At 41.8% G+C, this 23,762-nt stretch overlaps 1 protein-coding gene across 1 annotated transcript in view; it reads left to right on the plus strand.

The window, feature by feature from the left end:
- PIK3AP1 (phosphoinositide-3-kinase adaptor protein 1) overlaps positions 1 to 23,762 on the plus strand; it is a 190,733-nt gene that overhangs the window by 121,531 nt on the left and 45,440 nt on the right. The window contains exons 9-12 of the mRNA XM_082267573.1: positions 6,018 to 6,110; positions 7,163 to 7,351; positions 18,376 to 18,444; positions 19,999 to 20,204. Of these exons, the coding sequence (XP_082123699.1) occupies positions 6,018 to 6,110; positions 7,163 to 7,351; positions 18,376 to 18,444; positions 19,999 to 20,204 (557 nt within the window). The remainder of the gene's footprint in view (positions 1 to 6,017; positions 6,111 to 7,162; positions 7,352 to 18,375; positions 18,445 to 19,998; positions 20,205 to 23,762) is intronic.

Below are 23,762 nucleotides of genomic sequence, written 5' to 3' on the forward strand. Positions count from 1 at the left end.
TGTTACAAGGTCTCAGGTGTGGTTTTATCGTTCTCACTCTCTCCTGGTCACTGGAAGTTCAACATGGCACCTAATGGCAAAGAACTCTCTAAGGATCTGAAAAAAAGAATTACTGCTCTACATAAAGATGGCCTAGGCTATAAGAAGATTGTCAAGACCCTGAAACTGAGCTGCAGCATGGTGGCCAAGACCATACAGTGGTTTAACAGGACAGGTTCCACTCAGAACAGGCCTCGCCATGGTCAACCAAAGAACTTGAGTGCACGTGCCCAGCGTCATATCCAGAGGTCATCTTTGGGAAATAGACGTATGAGTGCTGCCAGCATTGCTGCAGATGTGGAAGGGGTGGGGGGTCAACCTGTCAGTGCTTAGACCATACGCCGCACACTGCATCAAATTGGTCTGCATTGCTGTTGTCCCAGAAGGAAGCCTCTTCTAAAGATGATGCACAAGAAAGCCCAGAAAAAGTTTGCTGAAGACAAGCAGTCTAAAAGGGCATGGATTACTGGAACCATTTCCTGTGATCTGATGAGAACTTATTTGGTTCAGATGGTGTCAAGTGTGTGTGGCGGCAACCAGTCGAGGAGTACAAAGACAAATATGTCTTGCCTACAGTCAAGCATAGTGGTGGGAGTGTCATGGTCTGAGGCTGCATGAGTGCTACCAGCACTGGGGAGTTACAGTTCATTGAGGGAACCATGAATGCCAACATGTACTGTGACATACTGAAGCAGAGTATGATCCCCTCACTTCGGAGACTGGGCCTCAGGGCAGTATTCCAACATGATACTACCACAAACACATCTCCAAGACGACCACTGCCTTGCTAAAGAAGCTAAAGGTAAAGGCGATGGACTTGCCAAGTAAGTCTCCAGACCTAAACCCTATTGAGCATCTGTGGGGCATCCTCAAACGGAAGGTGGAGGGGAGCAAGGTCTCTAACATCCACCAGCTCCGTGATGTCGCCATAGAGGAGTGGAAGAGGATTCCAGTGGCAACCTGTGAAGCTCTGGTGAACTCCATGTCCAAGAGGGTTAAGGCAGTGCTGGAAAATAATGGTGGTCACACAAAATATTGACACTTTGGGGCCAATGTTGACATTTTCACTTAGGGATGTACTCACTTTGTTGCCAGCAGTTTAGACATGAATGGCTTTGTGTTGAGTTATTTTGAGGGGACAGCAAATTTACACTGTTATACAAGCTGTACACCCACAACTTTACATTTGTAGCAAAGTGTCATTTCTTCAGTGTTGTCACATGAAAATATATAATAAAATATTTACAAAAATGTGAGGAGTGTACTCACTTTTGTAAGATACTGTAGATCCCCTACCAGCAACAACAGACTCTCCCAACTATAGACCCTTTCCAACAACAAAAGAACTCCCCAACAGCAAGAATCAGTAGCTCCTCCAGCATATTACAGCACCCCTTGTCATCACATACAGTACATGCAGTGCTAGAGGTGCCGGAAAAAAGTCCTGATCATACACAATACAATATATGTGTGCCTAAAACAGACGTATGCGCTCAGGGATGCCCATTGCAGTTTCAATCTCATTCCCCCTTAAACACCCTCCACCTTGGTCTTTTCTATGCTTTGTTACTGTTCTGTTTTGGATTGCTGCATATAATTTTCTTTATTTTTTTCTTGGACAATGTATTCTAAACTTTTCAGACACAATAACCATGACATTGTGTTTCCTTATATACTTTTTATTTTGGCTACTTGCTATTTGTATGCAAATTTGCATTCAGTTCAATCAATCCACCATTTAGATCCAAAATGTACTCACAGCTCTTCTTTTTAATTCTGCCCGTTATTGCAAAATATAATTACTTTGGATTCCTATTTTCTTAAAACCCAAATCTTAATAAATGGAGATTTGAGAACCCTATCAGGTTTTTATTGGTGTTTCTGTAACCATTGAGAAGATTTTTCCTCACTTCCTGTTGTCATCAAAACTTGTGCAAAATCACTCTAGTGGGAGCTTTGACAGTAATGAAACAGCATTAAGGCACAGCAACAGCTCAGGGAAACTGATTGGCCCCTAGAGAGAACAGTTTTACTTCATTTTACTCTTTGAAAATATATGGCCAAGAGCGTGATATAATGGGATCATAATGGAATGAGATTTTACATGAATGGTCACAATTATAGCACTTCTGCATTTGGTATTGTGTTTAACTACTTAAGGTTTTACCCCCTTATTGACCAAGCCATTTTTTTTGCGATACGGCACTGTGTTACTTTAACTGACAATTGTGCGGTCGTGCGACGCTGTACCCAAAATAAATTGATATCCTTTTTTCCCACAAATGGAGCTTTCTTTTGCTGGCATTTGATCACATCTGTGGTTTTTATTTTTTTGTGCTATAAACAAAAAAAAAAGAGAGACAATTCTGAATAAAAAAACATTATTTCTCTTTCGTTCATTGACGGACACAGCTCCATATCTTCTTGACCCTTGGGTTATGCTTCTCCCTACATGAGTAGGACACTAGGGGGGGGAAAAAAGATGGACTACGCCTATAGGGCAGTCCTAGGAGGTATACTCCCACTTTCTGCCATAGGTCTTCAGTTTTTTTCTGCCTACTCATGAGTAAGGACCTAGTTTCTTGCTGTGACCTCTGGTCCTGGCATTTTCTCCTTATTAAACTTAATTTTTTCTTCTTTTTATAATTTTCTGTTCCTGCAGAGAACTGAAATCAATTTGGTTCCTGTGAGAACTACAATCAACTGCCGGACTGGGTGACACACTGAATATCCTAGATTCTTATGGTCTTCCAAGTATGGCCGGCGAGTGTGACCCGACCTTAGCTCCGCGCTAGGTTGGCCGCGACATAGCCCCACTGGACAGGGGCTAGCTGGCGAGTTAAACGCCTCGCGAGGAAGCAAAGCCCTGGTCCTGACCTTGGTCATGACCTCTGTCGCAGTGTGCCTTTGGCCTGTAGCACCCCCATTCCAAGATGGTGTGGTGGTCTGCCTGGAGTGGTGCCCACCCAGTTCCATGGTGTGGTAAGTAGTGTATAGTGTTCTTTTGGGTGGACGTGGGCCCCTCCTTGGGATGGTCGGACACCCGGGTTCCCCTGCATCCCCCCAGACCCTCTATACAGTCACAGTGGGTCTTTTGGCCCCAACCCAGTCTCTGGGCTGTCTGTGACAGCAATGATCCTTCGGCACATGATATGGCTAATATACTGGTCTGGAGACCAGACTTTCCAGAAGGTCTAATATAATCTTCCCTTTGTGGGGAATCGCCTGTTTGGAGCCTCCCTGGAAGGACCTCTTCCAAAGGTTTCATGGGTACTTGGTCTGGTATGCCCAGAGTGGGTCCTTCCAGACCTGCACACAAGCCCTCTTCTGCCTGAAGGGGCGCCATTACCCTTATTTGAGGTGGGAGAGGACGTCTTTGCTTCCTTCCGGGCCCGTGGACCTCCCTGATTCAAAACATGTGGGTCCACGAGCTGATTCAGTAAGGCTACAAGATTAAGTTTTTGGTCTTCTCCTCCAGAGAGGTTGTTTCCTTCCAACCTGTGTTTATCCTCAGACCATCTGCAAGGTCTCTTTGGGGCGGTGCAAAACTTGACACTATAAGGAGTGGCTGTTCCGGTCTCAGAATCAGAACGTTTGTTTCATGGGTTTTATTCAAACATGTTTGCAGGTCCCAGGAAGGAAAGCAAGCTACGTCCAATCTTGGACCTCAAGGTCTGAACCGCTTTATGTGGGTACAGATGTTTTGAATGGAGTCCATTCGTACGGTAGTGGTATCCCTATATCAGGGGATCTTCTGTCCTCTATTCATATCAAGGACACTTCCCTTCATATTCCGATGTATGTTGGACATTCGCGCTTCCTCCGCTTGCTGTGGGCAAGAAGCATTATCAAGAGGTCTCATCTCAGCCACTCGGGTTTTTCACAAGTGTTGGCCCAGGTGTTGCGCCAGCGGGGGATTGCGGTACTGGAGTACCTGAATGATCTTCTTCTGTAAGCAAAGTCTCCGACTGCTCTGACGGACAACCGGGAGATTACTGTGCGGACTCTGCAGGAGTTCAGTTGGAAATTAAATTTCCAGGTGTTGGCTCTGGTTCCGTCCACTTGGTTGCACTATCTGGGTCTGTTCTGGCCTCAGCCATGGTGTTCCTCCCATGGGACGAGTTCCAAAATCTGTCCACATGAGACTTCTGCAAAGAGAGATTCTTGCCATATGGGGCAAGAATACACAGTCTCTAGACAATCTGATCCTGTTGAGCCGGCATACGTGAGGGTCCCTGGTTTGGTGGCTTTGCTCTCCGGCCCTTCGACAGAGTAAATCTTTCTTCCCCTTATGTTGTCCCAGAAGGTAGCTTTCTTGGTGGCTTTTTCTTCTGCACGGAGGGTGTCGGAGCTGGCAGCATGTATTGTCATTCACCTTACTTGGTGGTTCACAGAGATAAAGTGGTGCTTTGTCCCTGCCAGTTGTTCCTTCCTAAGGTCGTCTCTGGTTTTCATTTAAATAAAGACATTGTGTTGCCTTTCTTGTGTCCTAAGCCCAAGCACCCTAAAGAGATTGCGTTGCATTCTTTAGATGTGGTTCGGGCAATCAGGGTATACCTGGTGGCAAATGAGTTCTTCCGTGAATCGGATTCCCTGTTCGTCCTTACAAATGGACCCTGTAAGGGGCTGGCTGCATCTGCTGTGACCATTTCCAGATGGATGAGACAGACAGTGGTGCAGGCCTATTCCATCTAGAGCTCCTGTTTTACCTTGTTGGCTACGTTTAGCCTTTGGGAAGTATGTTTATTGCTGAGTTCTTTAGGACGTCCAAGGGTCAAGAAGATATGGAGCTGCGTCCATCAATGAACGAAAGGGAAAACTGGATTTTTGTCTTACCGTAAAATCCTTTTCCCTGATGTTCATTGATGGACACAGCACCTGCCCCTCTAATGAGTTGGGTTATATGTTCTTCTGACACTGCTTGTTACAAAACTGAAGACCTATAGAAGGAAGTGAAAATATACCTCCTGAGACTGCCCTATAGGTGTAGTCAAACTTTTTTCTGCCTAGTGTCCCACTCTTGTAGGGGGCAGCATAACCTAAGGGTCAAGAAGATATGGAGCTGTTTCCGTCAATGAACATCAGAGAAAAGGATTTTTACAATAAGACAAAAATCCATTTTTTTTTTTACTTTCTGCTTTAAAACATTCCCAATAAAAAAAATTTAAAAATCTAATTTTTTTTATCAGTTTGGGCCAATATGTATTCTGCTACATATTTGTGGTAAAAAAATCTCAAAAAATGGATATTGATTGGTTTGTGCAAAAGTTATCGCGTCTACAAACTAGGGGATAGAGTTATGTCATTTTTATTTCTTTATTTTTTACTAGTAATGGCGGCGATCAGAGATTTTTAGTGGGACTGTGACATTGCGGCAGAGAGATCGGACACCTAACTGACACTTTTGACACTTTTGAGGGGCCAGTGACATTACTACAATAATCAGTGCTACAAATATGCAATGTTTCTGTACTAATGACACTGGCAGGGAAGGGGTTAACACCAGGGGCGATCACATGGTTACATGTGTGCCTAGGGGGTGCTTTCTAACTGTGTGGGGGATTTACTCACTGGATAAACACAGAGACCTGTGTTCCTAAATAGGTGGAACACAGGATCCCTGTGTTCATCACTGACAGAACAGCAGTCTGCCATGTTTACATAGGCAGACTGCCATTCTGTCTCCATAGGGAGCGATCGCAGGTGCCCGGCGGACATCGTGTACGCTAGACCCGCTAATTGGCTCCCCCTCTAGCCAAGCACATGTGCGCGCCTCCAGCGACGCCTGCACGCCCCCACTATTTGCTACACGAAGCGACGTACAGGTACGTAGTTTCGTGTAACGGAGCCTACCTACCACAGTAAAACTACGGCAGGTGGTCGGCAAGTGGTTAAATGGTAGTTAGTGTTTTCTCCACTCAGGCATTTAAATGATTTTAAAGGAATGTGGAAATTAACTATTAAATATTGACTTTCAGATATCGATATGAGGAAATTAGAAAGCCAAGATCCATCACTGGAAAAACAAGGCCTGACTGCACAAGACTCAATGTTACGTAAAATTTTGGAAGGTAAGTAAGTTATGAAGGTGTTAGAATAATTACAAGAATAGATTGTGTTTCTTGTTATCCACCTTTAATTTGAAAGGTGTCTATCATTGCACTTCATTCAGCTCACTATATATGTTAAAGTTTAAAGGGCAATACACACGGGCCAAATATCGGGCAGCATCAGGTTTAATAAAAACTGGCCGACATTTAGCCCTTGTGAATGGCAGCCAATCTTTGTACGATCTCCTATGTCAAGACTACCTTATCTCTCCATTAAATTTGTATCCAATCATAAAGGTCCTTGCACTATGTTGTTGGTAGATTTCAAAGAGAATTGTACGGATTGCAATATGTGCAATTATCTTAATGATTTACCCATTATACTGTAGATTTGTTAACATCTTTACTCAATAATTGCTGGTGAGGCATTCACAGTACAACATTGACAATTTAGATTTTTAGACTTAATACATATTTTTTGTGGAGCCTCATGCCTCCAAGCATATAGATTCATGCGTAAACATTAGTGCATGTTTAGTGCAAAGGCCTATCTTCTAAATAATAATGAGACCTCCATCTGGAGCCATGCCCTTCAGCTTGAATACTGCTTTTGATGTTTTGTAGAGTACTATGTTTCAAAGTCTTTAATAGAGCCTGTATTGACAGGCTTTGAGCTGATGGCCAATTTCAGTTTGCTTTTACACCTGCATTTCAGATCACTTTGAGAAACTTCTGAGATCATTCACAGTTCAGTGACAGGTGAAATTGACCTCCTTCTAAGCTACATCAACCTGCTTCAAGATGCATTTGAATTCCAACTGAATTGTGTGGAGAGAGATTGCATCTCAAGAGCACCTTGAGCCATCCTCACAAGGACTGTACTCTGCAAAATATCTGTTGAACAGCTACATTACATAATGCTCTCACCAACAAAGGTGGTCAACGTGCTAAAAAATATTTTCAAACATGATGCTCTAAGAAACAATTTTATACAAATACAATATTGCAAGAGTATTATGCCTGTACAATTGCTTGCAGCTAATAATTTATATGTGTTTTAATGAAATTGCTAGGAAGTAGCCTGGGCATTTATGATAAAGAACTTGGCAATCACATGGAAGGTACTTACCAACAATGTAGTAATGAAGATTATGATACAGTGAGCAGTGCCACTTCTTCCTCACCTGCACTAATGTATCGGCCGCCTATACCTATCCCAAGACCAGAGGACCCTCCAGAAACAGAACCTTTCATTTCACAGGGTGAGTTCTTTCGTTTTCAACAATCGAAGTTCGCTGTTAAAATAGTAGTTTTACTCTGAGTTAAGATCTATAGACATGTGGTGGTCAACTTACTTGATATGGAGATGATCAAGTACAGCCTCTGACATCAACAAAGGGCCTGGTGTAATATTTGTATGAATTTATTGCTACAGAAAGCTTTCAGAGACTGAACAGGAGATGGTCGGAGACTGCAAACAAAACATGCTAAAGACGTTTTTTTTAGACTGGGGACAAGTATCAGGAGACAGACATTGGGTTACATGTTACTTCAGACTGCTAGAGATCACTGCCTATTATAGACCTTTTACAAGTTTACATTTCCACATTTGTCCTCCCTTCAGCCCTTTAAAAATGACCTGTGTTACATTTGGAATTTCTCTCAGTAAGATCTATTATTAAAGATCAGAGGAAAAATTAGAACATAAAAAGAGAAAAAGGAAGGATAGCACAGAAAAAATAGAATAGTGTTAAAGGAAACCAACCCATTTGCTACTAGAAGCCAGTTTAACCACTGGTTTGCGCAAAAGTCAAAGTGCCTATAAAACTATGGGATAGATTTATGGATTTTTTTTATTGTTTTTACTAGTAATGGCGGCGATCAGCAATTTATAGCGGAATTGCGACACTGCAGCGGACAAATATGACACTTAGGGGTTGATTTACTAAAGCTGGAGAGTGCAAAATCTGGTGCAGCTCTGCATGGGAGCCAATCAGCTTCCAGATTTAATTGTCAAAGCTTAATTGAACAAACTGAAGTTAGAAGCTGATTGGCTACCATGCACAGCTGCACAAGATTCTTTGTACATAACTTTTAGTAAATCTCCCCCTTAGTGACACTTTTTGGGGACCAGTGACACCAATACAGTGATCAATGCTAACAAAATGCACTGTTACTGTATAAATGACAGTGGCAGGGAAGGTTTTAACACCAGGGATGACCAAGGTGTGCTCCTAGGGAGTGCTTTCTAACTGTAGGGGGAGTGGATGCACTAGAGGAAAAGATAGATCTGTGTTTAGCATAGCTGAAACACAAGATCTCTCTCTTCCTCTGTGACAGAAAATGTAAACAAAGCAGACCGCTGTTCTGTCATTCCACTGAACTATCGTACATGTATGGGATTTTGCGCAGCCGGGCCGCCCTGCCGCAGTATATATCCAGCAGGCGGTCAGGAAGTGGTTAAAGAATATTTTTCTTTCACTTGCTTGAGGAAGCAACAGCACAGACCGCTGTCTGTAGGGGCCCTGAGGGCTGCGCAGTATGTGCCAAAGATTGGACACCATGGCTCTAGATCCCCTGAATATACTATAGATTCATTATATTTTTTTATGATGTAGCATCCTCCTAGTTAAGTTGCTAGGTAAGTTTAGTATTTGGATTCTGCTGAAATCAAAGGGCAGTGATTATTGGGTATGGTCTGGTATGGTCTGTTCAGAGCTTCACTGACTGAGAGTTTGATTACTTCACACTGCTTCCAGACGTTGCTAGAACTTAGGGGGGTTGGGGGGAGAATTCAAATGACCAGCCTGAGTATTGAACAGGGCTAGCCAATCCCTGGGAAGGTATGCCCAGATGGTGGCTGGGTTGCTGTTAAATAGTCTGTAGCCCTAAGCAGATTGTATTTTTTCCCTGTGGGGATGCATCTCTGAGCTGGGAGGAAGGGGCTGCTTGTCCTTAAAGCCCTTTGAACTGCAAGCTAGACTACTTTATGGGAGGCTGCACCTATGGACTGATCTTGTTCCAGGATCCTGTGAGTAAAGCCTTTTTTCTGTGCTGCACCTAGATTCATGGTCCCCAGCCATGACTTGTGGACTGTTCCAGTCTGCCTTTACCTGTGCTCATAGTATTTCATGGTCCCAGCCGTGAATCGTGAACTGTTCCAGTCTGCCTTTACCTGTGCTCATAATATTTCATGGTCCCCAGCCATAAATAGTGGACTGTTCCAGTCTACGTTTACTAGTACTAAATCTGCAAAGCAAGAAGTGTTGTTTGCCAGCAATACATTCCATTTTGGAGTATCCTGCATCACCCCAAATTCAGACTGTTCAATGAGCCAGAGTGAATGGAGTTGTGCTGTGTGCCTGACTGCCTCTGTTCTGTTTTAGGAAAGAACCTGTCTAATCTACAGCGGCTCCTTTGGGGGTAGCGATCCATGTGGGGGCTCATCTGGGATTTTCCCTACATTGCATGCGGCTAATGCCAGTAACAGTCTCAGGAATTGGGGTGCTCCTGTAGACTGTTTAAAAGCATTTGCAATAGGAGAGAATCACTATAGTGGTATTTGGTGCGAAAGAACAGAGGTCTGCAATGAAAATAGATGCCAGTGCGAGTTTCTTGTTACACTGTTATTTTCCCCTTACCCCATCCATTGCTTTTGTGAGATTCTTCGCTCTTGTTTCAAGAGCGGTTTTCGTGTCATGGCCCATGAGGACAGGGCCTATTTTTGTAGGGGAGGGGTGGATGTAGCACCCTCTTAGTTAGGCTGCTAAGCAAATTTATTTTTTGGCTTCTGCTGTAATCAGAGGAGCAGTGAATGTTTGGTCTGTTCTGTCACAAATCTATACAAAATATATACAGAATTGTGGAAATTTTATTAGCCTATGTATATTAACTACTTGACCTCCAGAAGGTTTTACCCCCTTCATGACCATACCATTTTTTGCTATTCAGCACTGAGCTACTTTAACTGGCAATTGCTCGATCATGCAATACTGTACCCAAATAAAATGTATACCATTTTTTTCAAAGAAATAGAGCTTTCTTTTGGTGGTATTAAATCACAACTGGGTTTTTATGTTTTGCTATATAAATGAAAAAATATCAAAAATTTTGCAAAAAAAATACAAGTTGTCTAAGTTTCTGTTTTACAATTATGCAAGCAAATATCATTTTTTCATTCATTTAGGCAAAACTGTATTCTGCTACATTTCTTTAGCCTATCTCATTCCTTGAAGCCCTAAAATGCCAGTACAGTACAAATACCCCCAAATGACCCAATTTTGGAAAGTAGACAGTCCAAGGTATTTTAAAAGGCATGGCAAGCTTTTTTAGTTTGTAATTTTCTGTCACTTTTTTTGGAAAATGAAGACATTTTTAAAAATGTGCTTTTTTTCACAATTCTTTTTTTACATTTTGTTACCAGTGCAGTACAGCATCATCAAATGACTGGTGTGGAGGTGGTCAGGGATACTGACTGGTGACAATATGTAAAAAAAAAAAAAAACATTAATAATCATAATGACAATAATAATTTTTTTCAGTTTCTTTTATTTATTTATTTTTTTTTTACAATTTCTTTTTATTACATACTGTGACCAGGGCAGTGCAGTTTTACCATAGTAACCCTGTGCTACTCTTGGGTGGTAATCAGGAATTTAATTTTTTTACACTGTCATTGCATGTTACTGTGAAAGAAATTGTGTGAACTGTCATGAATGACTTTCATTCATGACTCATTCTTTACTATTGTGATGCTGTGATTGGCCACAGTTGTCACATGGTACAGGGTGCTGTGATTGGTCAAGGTACCATGTGATCACTGTAACAATCACAGATTACACACAGTAGTAAACAGTCATGTTATGAAAGGATTCCATTCATGACTGGTTTTCTAGATTACGTGATTGCTGTGATTCGGATTGATCACATCGATAAAGTGGTATCTGGGCCAATTAAAGCAGCTGGGTACCGAGCATTATGATCTGTTGTGTCCACTGGATACAGTGGCTGCAGAGCGAGTGGCTTAGAGGGCCTAGGAGGTGTACACGAGGTGGGTGATCAGGACAATGTACTAGTATGTTGTCCAGGAAAAACAGAGCCACTGGTGGGCAATAAAATTACTACTGCAGGTTGACAAGTGGTTAAAAAATAAAGGGTGCTCTTTAAATATTGAGAAACATTGAGCTATGTATCAGCCAAATTGTTTTTATCAATATTTAAATTAAAAGATAAAATGCTTGTGTAATTTTTTTAATAGTTTGTGGTTCAATTGGAGCCTAAAATAATCCTAGTCTGGGTTCTCAATTTTTTATAAGCAATATTAGGGATGTGGCACCTTGACATTGGTCAGACTAATTTTTGGAATGATGAGATGGTACTTTCCAACTGGATGCTGGCTATAACTACTGTGCCCATTTTATTACGAAGAGAACTAAAGATATATTTGGGCTTAACAAAAGTAATTCAGAGAGTAGGAAGAAACCAGTTAGCTTGCTTTACACAATAGTGCTCTGGTATAAACAGGTAAGATGAATAAAGAAATAGTTTCATCAGTATTGGATCAGGGTTGCCATCATCCCTTTAAATTGTATACAAATGTTGCAGTAAACCTCATTATGGGACTTTTACATGGCAACTAATAAATCAAACAATGTATCAGTATAAAATTTCATTTTTTATAAGAACAAGGAAAATTCTTAAAAAAGACTCCACATAAGGCTTAATGTTTAGAAATATCAAGGTGAATCACACAGCAAAAAACTGTAATATAATTTATAAATGTAGTGGTGATACCAAATACCATGAGTAATTATACATTCCCAAATTTTGGTAACAGTATTGCACAGAAGAAGGGTAATCCAACGTCGTTTTGAGTATCTTCGTTAGGGATATCAATCACCACTACATAGAAAACCTGTCAATTTCTCTGTAGAGCTCAATAGGCCTCCGCCTAACAGGGCATATATTGAAAGCATCCAACAAGAACACAGATAGATCTTGTGCTATTATATGGAATGACACCCCCCCCCACAGTCAGATTATACACTGGGACACAAGGAAAAAAGAAAACTTTCTTCCGAAAAAGCACTGGAGCATTCACCATAAAAGCCCTCAGAAATCACCAGCGTGAAGCAGCTATACCAATCCCCAACTGGGAGAGCTCTCAAATGTGCCTCTAGGAAGCCTACTATATAGGGGGAGGTGAGTACGCACCTGTGTTTTCACAGGAGAATTGAATATCAAACCATCCAAGGAGTTGCAAAATAGCAATGGAGGCACAACTCCTTGATTGGTTTGGTTTGATATCCAATGTATACTAATACATTGTTTGATATATTGATTGCCATGTAAAAGTCCCATAATGAGGTTTACTGCAACATTACTAAACAGGTAAGATGAAAAAGGTTTAAGAAAAATAAAAAACAGTATAGCGAGTGCCTAATTTAACAAAATAAGCAGGTGGATCAATCTAGGTCACAGATATGTTTATTATTCATAGAGGTGCATACCCTATTCATTTCAAGTAAATAACAGTGTCCCCTTCATCCAGGCTGTTTGTCCTAAACCTTTGCTCAATATAAAATAATTCAATACCTGTCTTATATAAACAGAAAGTCTGTTTGTCTAGGTAACAGATTTACACAAAGATTTGGACCATAAAAAATGTCATTCTTTTAGCAGCACTCTTAAGAGCCTGTGTCATCAAGCTTCGAGCTTGTGTCGTTGCCATAAGGTTGACATCAGTTTGAGACACTTTCGAGTTCATTCACAAATAAGTTACCATTCTTTGACCTGCATTTGACCTGCTTCAAGACAATTTTGCATTTCCAAAAACTTTTATGGGAAGACAAACGTGAGAATGCAAAAGTGAGCAAAAGATTACTGACATAGACTCCTAAACCGCACTGACTTAGTAGTGAGGGACAATGAGCACCTTACAACCTACCTTATTATACTTGTCACTGTTAGAAGACACCTAGGTACTTAGAAAACTAGATCTCTATTTAGATATTTAAATAATCAACATAAATAAATGTGTATATCTTCAGTTTGTGGAAAATTAAATTTGACTACAAAAACTCACATGTACAAAAACATCTGTTAATCCAGTTGTGTATTCATCAAAAATTCATGAAATGCATTTTTACCCTGGGAGATGGAGCCAATCAGCAATCCATTGATTTGCACCGTGCCTCTGTTGTGAACAAACCTACAGGAAGGCAGATTATCAACGTGCTTGTGTTCCTTCATTGTCCAATCACAGACTGGGATGGGTCATGACCATTCTGTATTGCCTAACTGCAGTGTAGCTTACAAGAAGATTACACATCCAATAAGGAAACAGCAGCAGAGAGCACAAATTAGTAAACTAATATCACATCACTTTATTACAAAAAAGCACACTCACAGTATCTCACAAAAGTGAGTACACCCCTCACCTTTTTGTAAATATTTTATTATATCTTTTCATGTGACAACACTGAATAAATTACACTTTGCTACAATGTAAAGTAGTGAGTGTACAGCTTGTATAACAGTGTAAATTTGCAGTCCCCTCAAAATAACTCAATACACAGCCATTGATGTCTAAACTGCTGGCAACAAAAGTGAGTACACCCCTAAGTGAAAATGTCCAACTTGGGCCCAATTAGCCATTTTCCCTCCCCGGTGTCTTGTGACTCGTTAGTGTTACAAGGTCTCAAGATGTGAATGGGGAGCAGGTGTGTTACATTTTGTGTTATTGCTCTCACTGGTCACTAGAAGTTTAACATGGCACCTCATGGCAAAGAACTCTCTGAGGATCTGAAAAAAATAATTGTTGCTCTACATAAATATGGCCTAAGCTATAAGAAGATTGCAAAGACTCTCAAACTGAGCTGCAGCACAGTAGCCAAGACCATACAGTGGTTTAACAGTACAGGTTCCACTCAAAACAGGCCTCGCCATGGTCGACCAAAGAAGTTCTAAGACCTCTAAGACGACCACTGCCTTGCTAAAGAAGCTGAGGGTAAAGGTGATGGACTGGCCAAGCATGTCTCCAGATCTAAACCCTATTGAGCATCTGTGGGGCATCCTCAATTGGAAGGCGGAGGAGCGTAAGGTCTCCAACATCCACCAGCTCTGTGATGTCATCATTGAGGAGTGGAAGAGGACTCCAGTGGCAACCTGTGAAGCTCTGGTGAACTCCATGTCCAAGAGGGTTAAGGCAGTGCTGGAAAATAATGGTGGCAACACAAAATATTGACACTTTGGACCCAATTTGGACATTGTCACTTAGGGGTGTACTCACATTGGTTGCCAGCGGTTTAGACATTAATGGCTGTGTGTTGAGTTATTTTGAGGTGAGAGCAAATTTACACTGTTATACAAGCTGTACACCCACTACTTTACATTGTAGCAAAGTGTAATTTCTTCATTGTTGTCACATGAAAAGATATAATAAAATATTAACAAAAATGTGAGGGGTGTACTCACTTCTGTGAGATACTGTACATCTAAAATGAACAGAATCCAGCCTCCAGTGCAACAAGCAGTTGGTACAGAAATAATCATAAAACTGGCCAATCCAGGAGCCTGACAGTCTTGACGAAAAAGGGCGGTGCCCCTAAAACGCTTAGAGGCCGCCCACTCCTGTGAGTTTGCTCCCCACACAGACCAAGAGTTGGAGGAGGCACAACCGATGACGCCCTTGGCTCTGATCCATTATGGCGGGTTCAAATTCACTGTTCAGAGGCTTCAGGATCGGCCAGTCTGGATGTTCTCTGCTAATTGCTGTACCAGCTGCACCTAAAGCTGGAGGCTGTGCATTTTAGGTGTAAGAGTGCTTTATTGTAATAAAGTGATGTGATTTACTAATTCCTGTGCCCTGCTGCTTTGTTTCCTTTTCATGTGCCTAGAGTGGATCCTCCCCAGATCTGGATTTCAGGAGCTGCATGAAAAAATTTCATGTTGTTACATCCATATGAGCATTGATCTTGGACACTTCAAGTGGTAGTATGCCCTGAGTACAAAAAAAAACTCTGCATGACAATGGCATAATTATGAAATACTGTACTTACCTTAGAATGAAGCCCCCACACAGTCGCCTGGATAGCGCTAAGGGAGCTGTCATGTTCCCTTGGCGTCTCTTCTGGGTTTGGAGGCTCCGGCACTGTGAGTAGCCGGAGCTACGATGATGTCACTCCTGCGCATGCGCGCGGGAGTTCACTTTCCGGCAAGGAGTCGGCACAGAGCTCTGAAGGTCCACCGGACCTTCTGAGCGCATGCGCCACTGGTTCAGCGGCTGCATGCAAAGTGAATATCTCCTAAACCGTGTAGGTTTAGGAGATATTAATTTTACCTTCAGGTAAGCCTTATTATAGGCTTACCTGTAGGTAAAAGTTAAAAAGCGGAGTATACTACCGCTTTAAGACTCTTGCCATTCTATATGTTTGAAGTGCTGAGTATCTAACGTATTGACATTGTACATTGGTTTGTGAAGATGACACACCCAACTGCTATCTGGCAGGAGTGCCTGAATCTTCAGAAAAAGACTTATAAAAAGGTAATCTTTATATATTTTAGCTGTATAGTTAGCCATCTATAGTTCAACTTGATGTATAGCTATATACATCAAGTAGATCTACTATATAAGATATAGCATAAAGCATTGCTATTGAAATGACTTTTGTAAAGCAAAAAGAAAAGACAAAAAAACAGATCCGCATTATACATTTGTAAGATACAGATAACTGAACACTCGTGTTACTGAAAACTTACATTAACACACACTTCCTCATTTGGAGTATCTGCTGGAAATAATTATCTACATACTTTGCATAAAAAAGAGAAGCAAAGAAAGCTGTGTTTGCATTTCCATTATTTATTTAAGAAATCTTAGTTTTGGGAATGCGAGGTTTGAGAAGGTGGGAGGCAAAGGGAGGCAGAACCTGAGGATTTAATGGTTTAGTCCCAGAACAGGAAACACTACCATGCTGACATTTAAAAAAAAAAAAAAAAATATATATATATATATATATATATATATATATTTAAAAGCGCCAAATACTTACCTACTCTGGCTCGCCAAGTTACATGCTGATCCCAGGCCTTATTTCTACTGCTGTGTAATATCGTAGGATCTGGTTTCCTGTGCCCATATGCCTTCCTAATGACATCACAGGGCCCGCAGCATTTAGCAGTGAAGTCGCATGAAGGGCATGCATTTGTTGGCTGGACAGGAGAAGATATCAAGGAGCTTTGCTTGGAGCTGGCCTTTTAGTTTACTGTAATCATTGATGACAAATTTGAGGGGACAGCAAATTGACACTGTTATACAAGCTGTACACTCACTACTTTACATTGTAGCAAAGTGTCATTTTTTCAGTGTTGTCACATGAAAAGATATAATAAAATATTTACAAAAATATGAGGGGTGTACTCACTTTTGTGAGATACCATATATATAGATATATGTACCCTTATTTGATTTGCTACTTTGTCTCCTATATAACTGTCATCAATCATCTCTAGGCAAGGTCCAAAACTCAATTTACACATAGGCATTTTGAATAATGGGCAGAAGTGCCTTGATTCTGCCTGCGATTTCAAAACACGCTGATAAAATGTCAAATCGCATATCAGCATGTTCAGGTGACATTCATTTTGATGGCACCTAAAAACACATCGCGATTCTGCTGCATTTGTAGTGTGACAAATCGCACTGCAATTACGCAAACCAAATCAGCCTAAAAAACGTCTTTTGGCGACACGTGTCATGTGATTTGGTTTTCGAGATTGCAGCGCATTTTGTAACAACACAATCGCAACAAGTTTTTAAAAGAGTAACGGCAGCACATGGACATTGCTGACTGGTCTTCAGCTTCCTGTTCCTGTGTGTGTGCTTATGCTTCTGATCACCTGTTACCGACCCGGCCTGCCTTTGGATACCTCTTGTCTCTCCCCCAGCTCTGACCTCAGGTTGTCCATGGATCTGCTCTTGTCTCCTGTCCTGTGTATGACTTCAGCTTGCTTGACTATGTCCCCTGTTCTTCTGTCTGCTGATCACTGGCTGACCTACCTCCGCATCCGTCTCTGACTATGCTTCCTGCTTCACCCTGTCTTCTGTGATTCGCCCTGATGCCTTCCTGCAGTACCCAGCCTGCAGTACCCACCTGCAGTACTTTCTTGTTGCTTCAGCCTGCAATACCTATTTGCTTTATCCAGCTTTATGCACCTTTCACTGCAACCTGTTTCCTGCTGTGTGCAGTCTGCGCCATCATCAGCTCCACCGGGTCCTACTGCTCACCTCATCTGGTATCCACCTAAGAAGAGGTTTCCACACCTGCATCTCTCATCTGTGGCACAGCCAGCAATCCCTGCTTCTCTGGGCTTCCTGTTTCCTGTTTCCACCTTCAGGGACACTGAGCCCTCTCAGCATTTGGCCATGAAAATAGGTTTCACAGCATACTAGTGCCAGGTAGTGGTTCTCAGGATCACCCCACCAGAAGGTGAGCAAGCCGGGGTCCACTAACAAATGCATCAAGTAGGGTTGAAGCAGAAGTGTAGTTGGTGAACAAGCCAAAGATGGGTAACAAGTGTTTTCAGGCCTGGATCAAGCAGGAGCATAGTCAAGCAACAAGCCAAAGGTTGGTAATGAGTTGTAGTGAGGAAACAGACAGCAGCAGGAGTGGAAGGAGCAAAATATTGGCTGGAGAAGAGCACAATAAGGTGGCAAACAGGAAGCACAGTTTAAATAGGAAGTTCATGGCTGGAGCAAGAATTTCAAGATTCACTAGAAACACAATATCATGTAAGGCTTTCTAGAAGATCAGGTGGTACAGTAGGGGGAGATCAGATGGCACAGTTGGAAGAGCCACTGCCAGATGCAACAAAGGTCCTGGGTTAAAATCCAGATCTTGACAAGGAGCCTCTATCAATGCGGACAGCTGTGCAAGGAGAGATTTTTCCTCACTTTGGAAAGATTGCCTCTTAATTCTTGTTGTGTCTCTGGAACAGGAAGTTCAAGGAAAATATCTGCTTAAGAGACTGACATTAGAGGACTGTTACACTGTGCCTGTGCAGCCAGCAACGGAGAGACAAGGAGCCACATTGTAGACACCTCTAGCCATGGCTTATCAAGATAAAAAACAATAGTAATATGACAAGGTTTTCCAGTCTGTATGATCTCTATTTTCCTTGAAAATTTTGAGAAAGAGGCAGGAAGGGAACTTTAAAAAAATACTTTTTTTTAATGTTTTTATATCTACTCTAAGCCCATAATAATGTTATAATACATTTTTTCTAGTGTTTTCACAGAACATGCCAGAGCCAAGAAATGAAAATATTTATGTGGATTCTTTTCGGTCGAGAACAGGTGAGTGTACTCTAAAATACTTTATGCCTACCGACTACCTCTAACTGAATTATGCAAGATTAATGCACAGACATCTATAGGTAGTTAGGTTGGGCTATTCCAAGCAACAAGTATTTAACCAGTGAAGTTCTAATGGCACCCAGAAAAAAACTGCAACTGTGCTAAAGTCATAAAATGCAATTAATGTATCTCTTTTTTATGAGTTTTGTAAAAGCTGTAATATCTTTATGTTATAAAAGATTTTTCAGGATACTCTGAGGGCTTCTGGTCAAAATTGCAGCATGTTTCTGTGATAGATAACCAATTTGCTTACAACAGAAAGCAAAATAGGGGAGGGTAAGTCCAAATAAGTTACATTCTAGGATCATTTCTGCTGGTTAACAGTTTGCGTCAATTACAACTTTGTTTTTTAAGGTTATATAAAGTGAGGCCTGTAGCAGAGAATAGGCGAAAGGGCGGCATGACTAGGAGAGGAACAGGGGAACAGGGTCAAGGAAGGGTCAGCTAGGTCAGTGTAGTGTGAAGGGGAAAAGGCCTTACCTGACTGGAGGCAGAGGTTGTGTGGGCAGGGTTTAGACGTGTAAGGGTCTGTGTAGGTAGGTACATCCAGTCAATCTGAAGAATTTCAGGAGAAGAGGTGACTTCCCTCCCTCCCGCCCTTGGGTTAGCGGTTATTGAAGTATATGGGTGGTGGTAATGTTTTTTCTTTTGTTTGGTGTCGGGAACGTGGATGTAGTTTATGAACACAAAAAAAAAAAAAAAATGGGAATAATTTAATAAATCAATTACCAAATCAAAAGAAAAATAAATAAATAAATAAATAAAATACATACAATAAAATAAAATGGAATAAGTGAATCTATAATAAAAAAAAAAAACAAAAAACAACAACCTGCAGCGGCGGGTCAAGGGGTCTTTGGGGGGTTAGTGAGCAAGTAAATTGTTAAAAGAATTGTGGGGCCAATCTAAGATATGGTGCTTTCATTTGGTTAGTGGTGGTCCTCCCAGGAACTAGGTCCCCTTGGGGGGAAAAATGGAAGTATGTGTGGTGTCATAATGTCTTCGAGCCAGTTGGGGCGTGGCTGAGGACATGGACGATTACGGTTACAATCGTGTCTAAGGACACCCAAAGATCCCTTCTGGTTTAAGCATTGTTAGAATTATATTGTTGACTTGGCCCTTATTGGTATGTTTTATTGTTATGTTATTTATTTTTTGGTTAATAAAAATGGCTGCTGTGGCCATGTTAAACCCATGTCACGCAATCCGTGTCATTATGTTGTTGTATTAAGGACCCAGGTTGACGAATCCTTTAGTCAAGCAATCGCCCACATTTAGATATGTGGTAGCTGCAAAGCACTATTAAGGCACTTCAGTCAGAATGCGTCCTTTGCTTAACTGGAGGGGGAAATTTTTTTTGGATATACACAGAATAAACTAATGGCATAACTTACCGGGTGGTTACCCCTAGCCTTCCAAAAAAAGGTACTTTGATCCATGACAGAATTATTTGTTGCTGTTAGTTATGAATGTCTTTTTTTTTTAAATTCTAAGCATCAAGTATTAAGTTGAAGAGAGACCGCCAACAGTCTAGTATCTATGATCCGTTTGCTGGCATGAAGACCCCAGGTCAACGGGAATTAATTACTTTACAAGAACGTGTAAAACTAGGTATGATCTCCGTGGATGAAGCAGTACTTGAATTTAAAGAATGGCAATTAAATCAGAAGAAAAGGTCTGACTCCTTCAGGTACCAGCAGGTATGTATTGACACAAATCACAAACATTGGTTACACAACACAAACACAGTTAGGAATTCAGACCATCCTTACTACAATTACCAATCTACAACATCATCTCTTGCTTAGTGGTCAGTGTCACTAGACAGCACGATTATTTCCGGCAATGGCTGTTTTCAGTTACTAGCTAGTGAATCTTAGGCCTAGCGTGACTGTCCTAAAAAGCTTTTACAGGCAATGGTATCTATATCTCATAGGGAATCGGTCAGTTTGCCAAAACAGAGCAAAGTGACGTGTTCTCTTGAGAGTTAAACAGCTGATCTATTGATCCTTACCTTTGCTCCATTTGCCTGCAAGAGCACTGAGTCTAACCCTGTGTGAGCTCCATGTTACTTAGCGTCGGAGCTTACACAAGGGTAATGAACTTATTCCCTGCCTGAAATGACAGAATTTAGGCCTGGTGAATCAGGCCCAAGCATTGCATCCTAGGGAAGAGGAAAAGTTCATATTCTCCCCTATATCAAAAAATACTGGGTCATTTTCAGTGCTTCCTAAAGGCCCGTACACACGTACCGATTGTCGGCCGTAAATATTCGGCCAACGTCCGTTCGGCCGATTGTCGGCTTGTTAGTATGATGCTTCCGACAACCGACTGCGACTTTTCGGCCGAACAAAATCTGGTGTGCAGGCTTTAAAATTTTTGTTGGCCAACAAAGAACGGCCGATTGTTCGTCAGTCAGTACAGATTTCGGCCGACAAAAATGTGATGATCAAGACTGGGCATGCTCAGTGAAGAAAAAACACACGGAAAGTAGACCAGAACATGACATCACTTCTGCAGTTGGTTGTTGTTGGCCGACAAAATTCGTGTGCAGTCTTGAGCACTTTTCAACCAACAAAACAGCACCGGACAAAAGACGGCCGATCGTTCGGCCGACAATCGGTACGTGTGTACGGGGCTTTAGGTTCAAAGTGAGGCACCCTTCCCCAACAGCACATCCCCATCTTTCCTCTTCTCCCCCACCACTCCATTCAGCCCACTGAAAGTTAAAAAAATACCAAAATATTAAAGGTATAGAGACGTAGTATGTGACGTATTGCTTGTGACAGCATTCGTGTTTGGTAATGTACAAGGCTTTCTTTCCGTTCTCCTGGCAGCTGAACAGAGTTGCCAGTAAACAAAGGAAATGTGCTGCTAGGGAGCTAGGGAGAGGGGACCAGCACAGTAATCTTATTGCTTTACCACACATGGGCAAAGCACACGTTCACTTTAAATGTCACTTTTAGGTAAACTGACCTTTTAGCTGCTTAGTAGATTGCCCGGAATCTTTTCCCCTGTAGTTGCACACAGTTACAATTAATCTTTGGTTCAATAAACAGTCCAGGGGATTTCTTTTTGGTGTGTTTTTTTTTTTTGTGTAACTTGGATGGGGTTAGGGAATTGTGTGGGATACTCCAAAACTATGCACAAATATGAGGACACATATTTTCTATAGATATATGAGCCTGTAGCAAATTTGAGGAGATTAATCATTCTCTCGTGGAAAGTCCAAGCAAAGTCCTTTCACTGGGAATAAAATCTAGGAAGCTCCTTAGAACACTGGACACCATATCCCCTCTACACACACAGCTAATTCTAATACATGAGGGATGGCCTCAGCCCACAGTCTCTAGGATCTCTCTCTCCAGTGTGTGCTCACAAACGTCTATGAAAAATGAGTTGCCTCCTTCCAATATCCTTACGACACCTTCTGCCTGTGATGCCAGACTAGATCCTGAGTTGACAGTCCCTCACTCAGCTTTCTGCAGCTTTCAGCAAAAGCAGGGTTCCAGTTAGCCCACCTAAGGCCGTCGCATTCTCCTGGCACATGGCAGGATGGTCTAAGGGGGCAAGCAGCCCCTTTAAGCTGTGATCTCCTTCTAAGACAAAAGACCCAATGCTCAGTGTCTTAGAATATTTATGCAGGCTCCTGGTTATCATCTGGGCAACCCTCCCCAGGGATTGGCCAGGGCTGTATGAATATTTAGTTTATAAATAGACTCTTTCTGCTCACTAATTTCCAGAGCCTTCTGGACTTATCAGGGGGAAGCAGTCAATTCTGGAACTACTGAAACATAGAACAGACCAAAACAATCAACACAGCCACACTGGTTACAGTGAGGCAAAACTAAATTTGCTTAACAATCAACAGAAGCTCCACTGGGTACAGTGAGCCATGGCTAAATTTACCTAATCCTAGCACCTATTCTAGGAGGGTGCTAGTATAGTTTGCTGCGTTCAGAAGCAGATAAACACCGCCTCTGGATGCAGCACCACTGTATAAACTGTCTGATTAGTGGTGGCATGCTTGTGTGCAGCAAAACTCACAGATGAGGGGTTGCATGTCAACAGCGGTGGTGCCACTGCCAGTGATAGATATGTACAGAGTACACAGTATATGCAGGCAGACAATCTACTGGCTGCTGCTATTCATCTATCTGAACGTAGGCTAACATGGCACATTTTAGGATTAGTGTTCATGTGTAATGTTCTAATGTAAAGCCACTTAACAGGGATAAGTGTCATCAACATTATTACTGATTAGCTGATCAGGAGGAATTTCCAGTGTTCCTCCCTCTACCTATGTTTTATTAAATAATCCATAAAATGTTTCATTCTTAGCCCACATCCACCCAGAATCCCTGCATTTGTTTTTTTTTTTTTTTTGAACGCAGGAGAAATTGATCTGGGAAATATAAGCAGATCAATGTAGAGCCCTGCGCGGGACTGTTTTATTAAACCCGCACCTGCCCACACCCGCTAAATGTATGACCAGGACCGCCCGCATCCACAATGTCTGTGTTTCACTCCCGCCCGCATCCGCAATGTTTGTGTCCATTCCGCCCGCACCTGCAATGTTTGTACACTTTTGTACATTTATCGCAGCTCCATCACGTCCCTATTAAATATTTTAGCCCGCTGGATGTGCCCTAATATGTACTGTAGCTTCTGCTACATACAGAACTTCTCTATTATTAATACTTTAGCCCGCTGGATGTGTATACAGTAAGCTTCAGCTACTTACAGAACGTCCATGTGCTCTAATACTCTATGTACCGCACTGAGCCAATCATGGCAAGTGGTGTATTCTATTAATGCATACAAAGCCTGCTCAGATTGGCAAAGGTTGTATAAGCCCGCCTCAGCCAATCCGAGCAGACTTTGTATGCATTAATAGAATACACCGCTTACCATGATTGGCTCAGCACGGTACATAGAGTATTACAGCAAAGGGATGTTCTGTAAGTTGTTGAAGGTACTGTATACACATCCAGTGGGCTAAAATATTTAATAAGGACGTTCTGTAACTAGCTAAAGCTACAGTACCTGGTGTATAAGATGCCAAGGGTATCTTTTTTATGATAAAAAAGGGTATCTCTTTTATTATAAAAAGTCATCTTATACCCTGGAAAATACAGTACACCAAATCGCACTGTTCCCCGCGGGTCCCCGCAGGTCTCCCGCAAAATTTTGTGAACGCCCACTCCCACCCGCAGCAGAGGTAAAACCGCCCGCTCCCACGAGATTTGCGTTGGGTC

Source organism: Pelophylax lessonae (genome assembly GCF_965119305.1).
Source record: "Pelophylax lessonae genome assembly, chromosome: 9".
Taxonomy (NCBI): domain Eukaryota; kingdom Metazoa; phylum Chordata; class Amphibia; order Anura; family Ranidae; genus Pelophylax; species Pelophylax lessonae.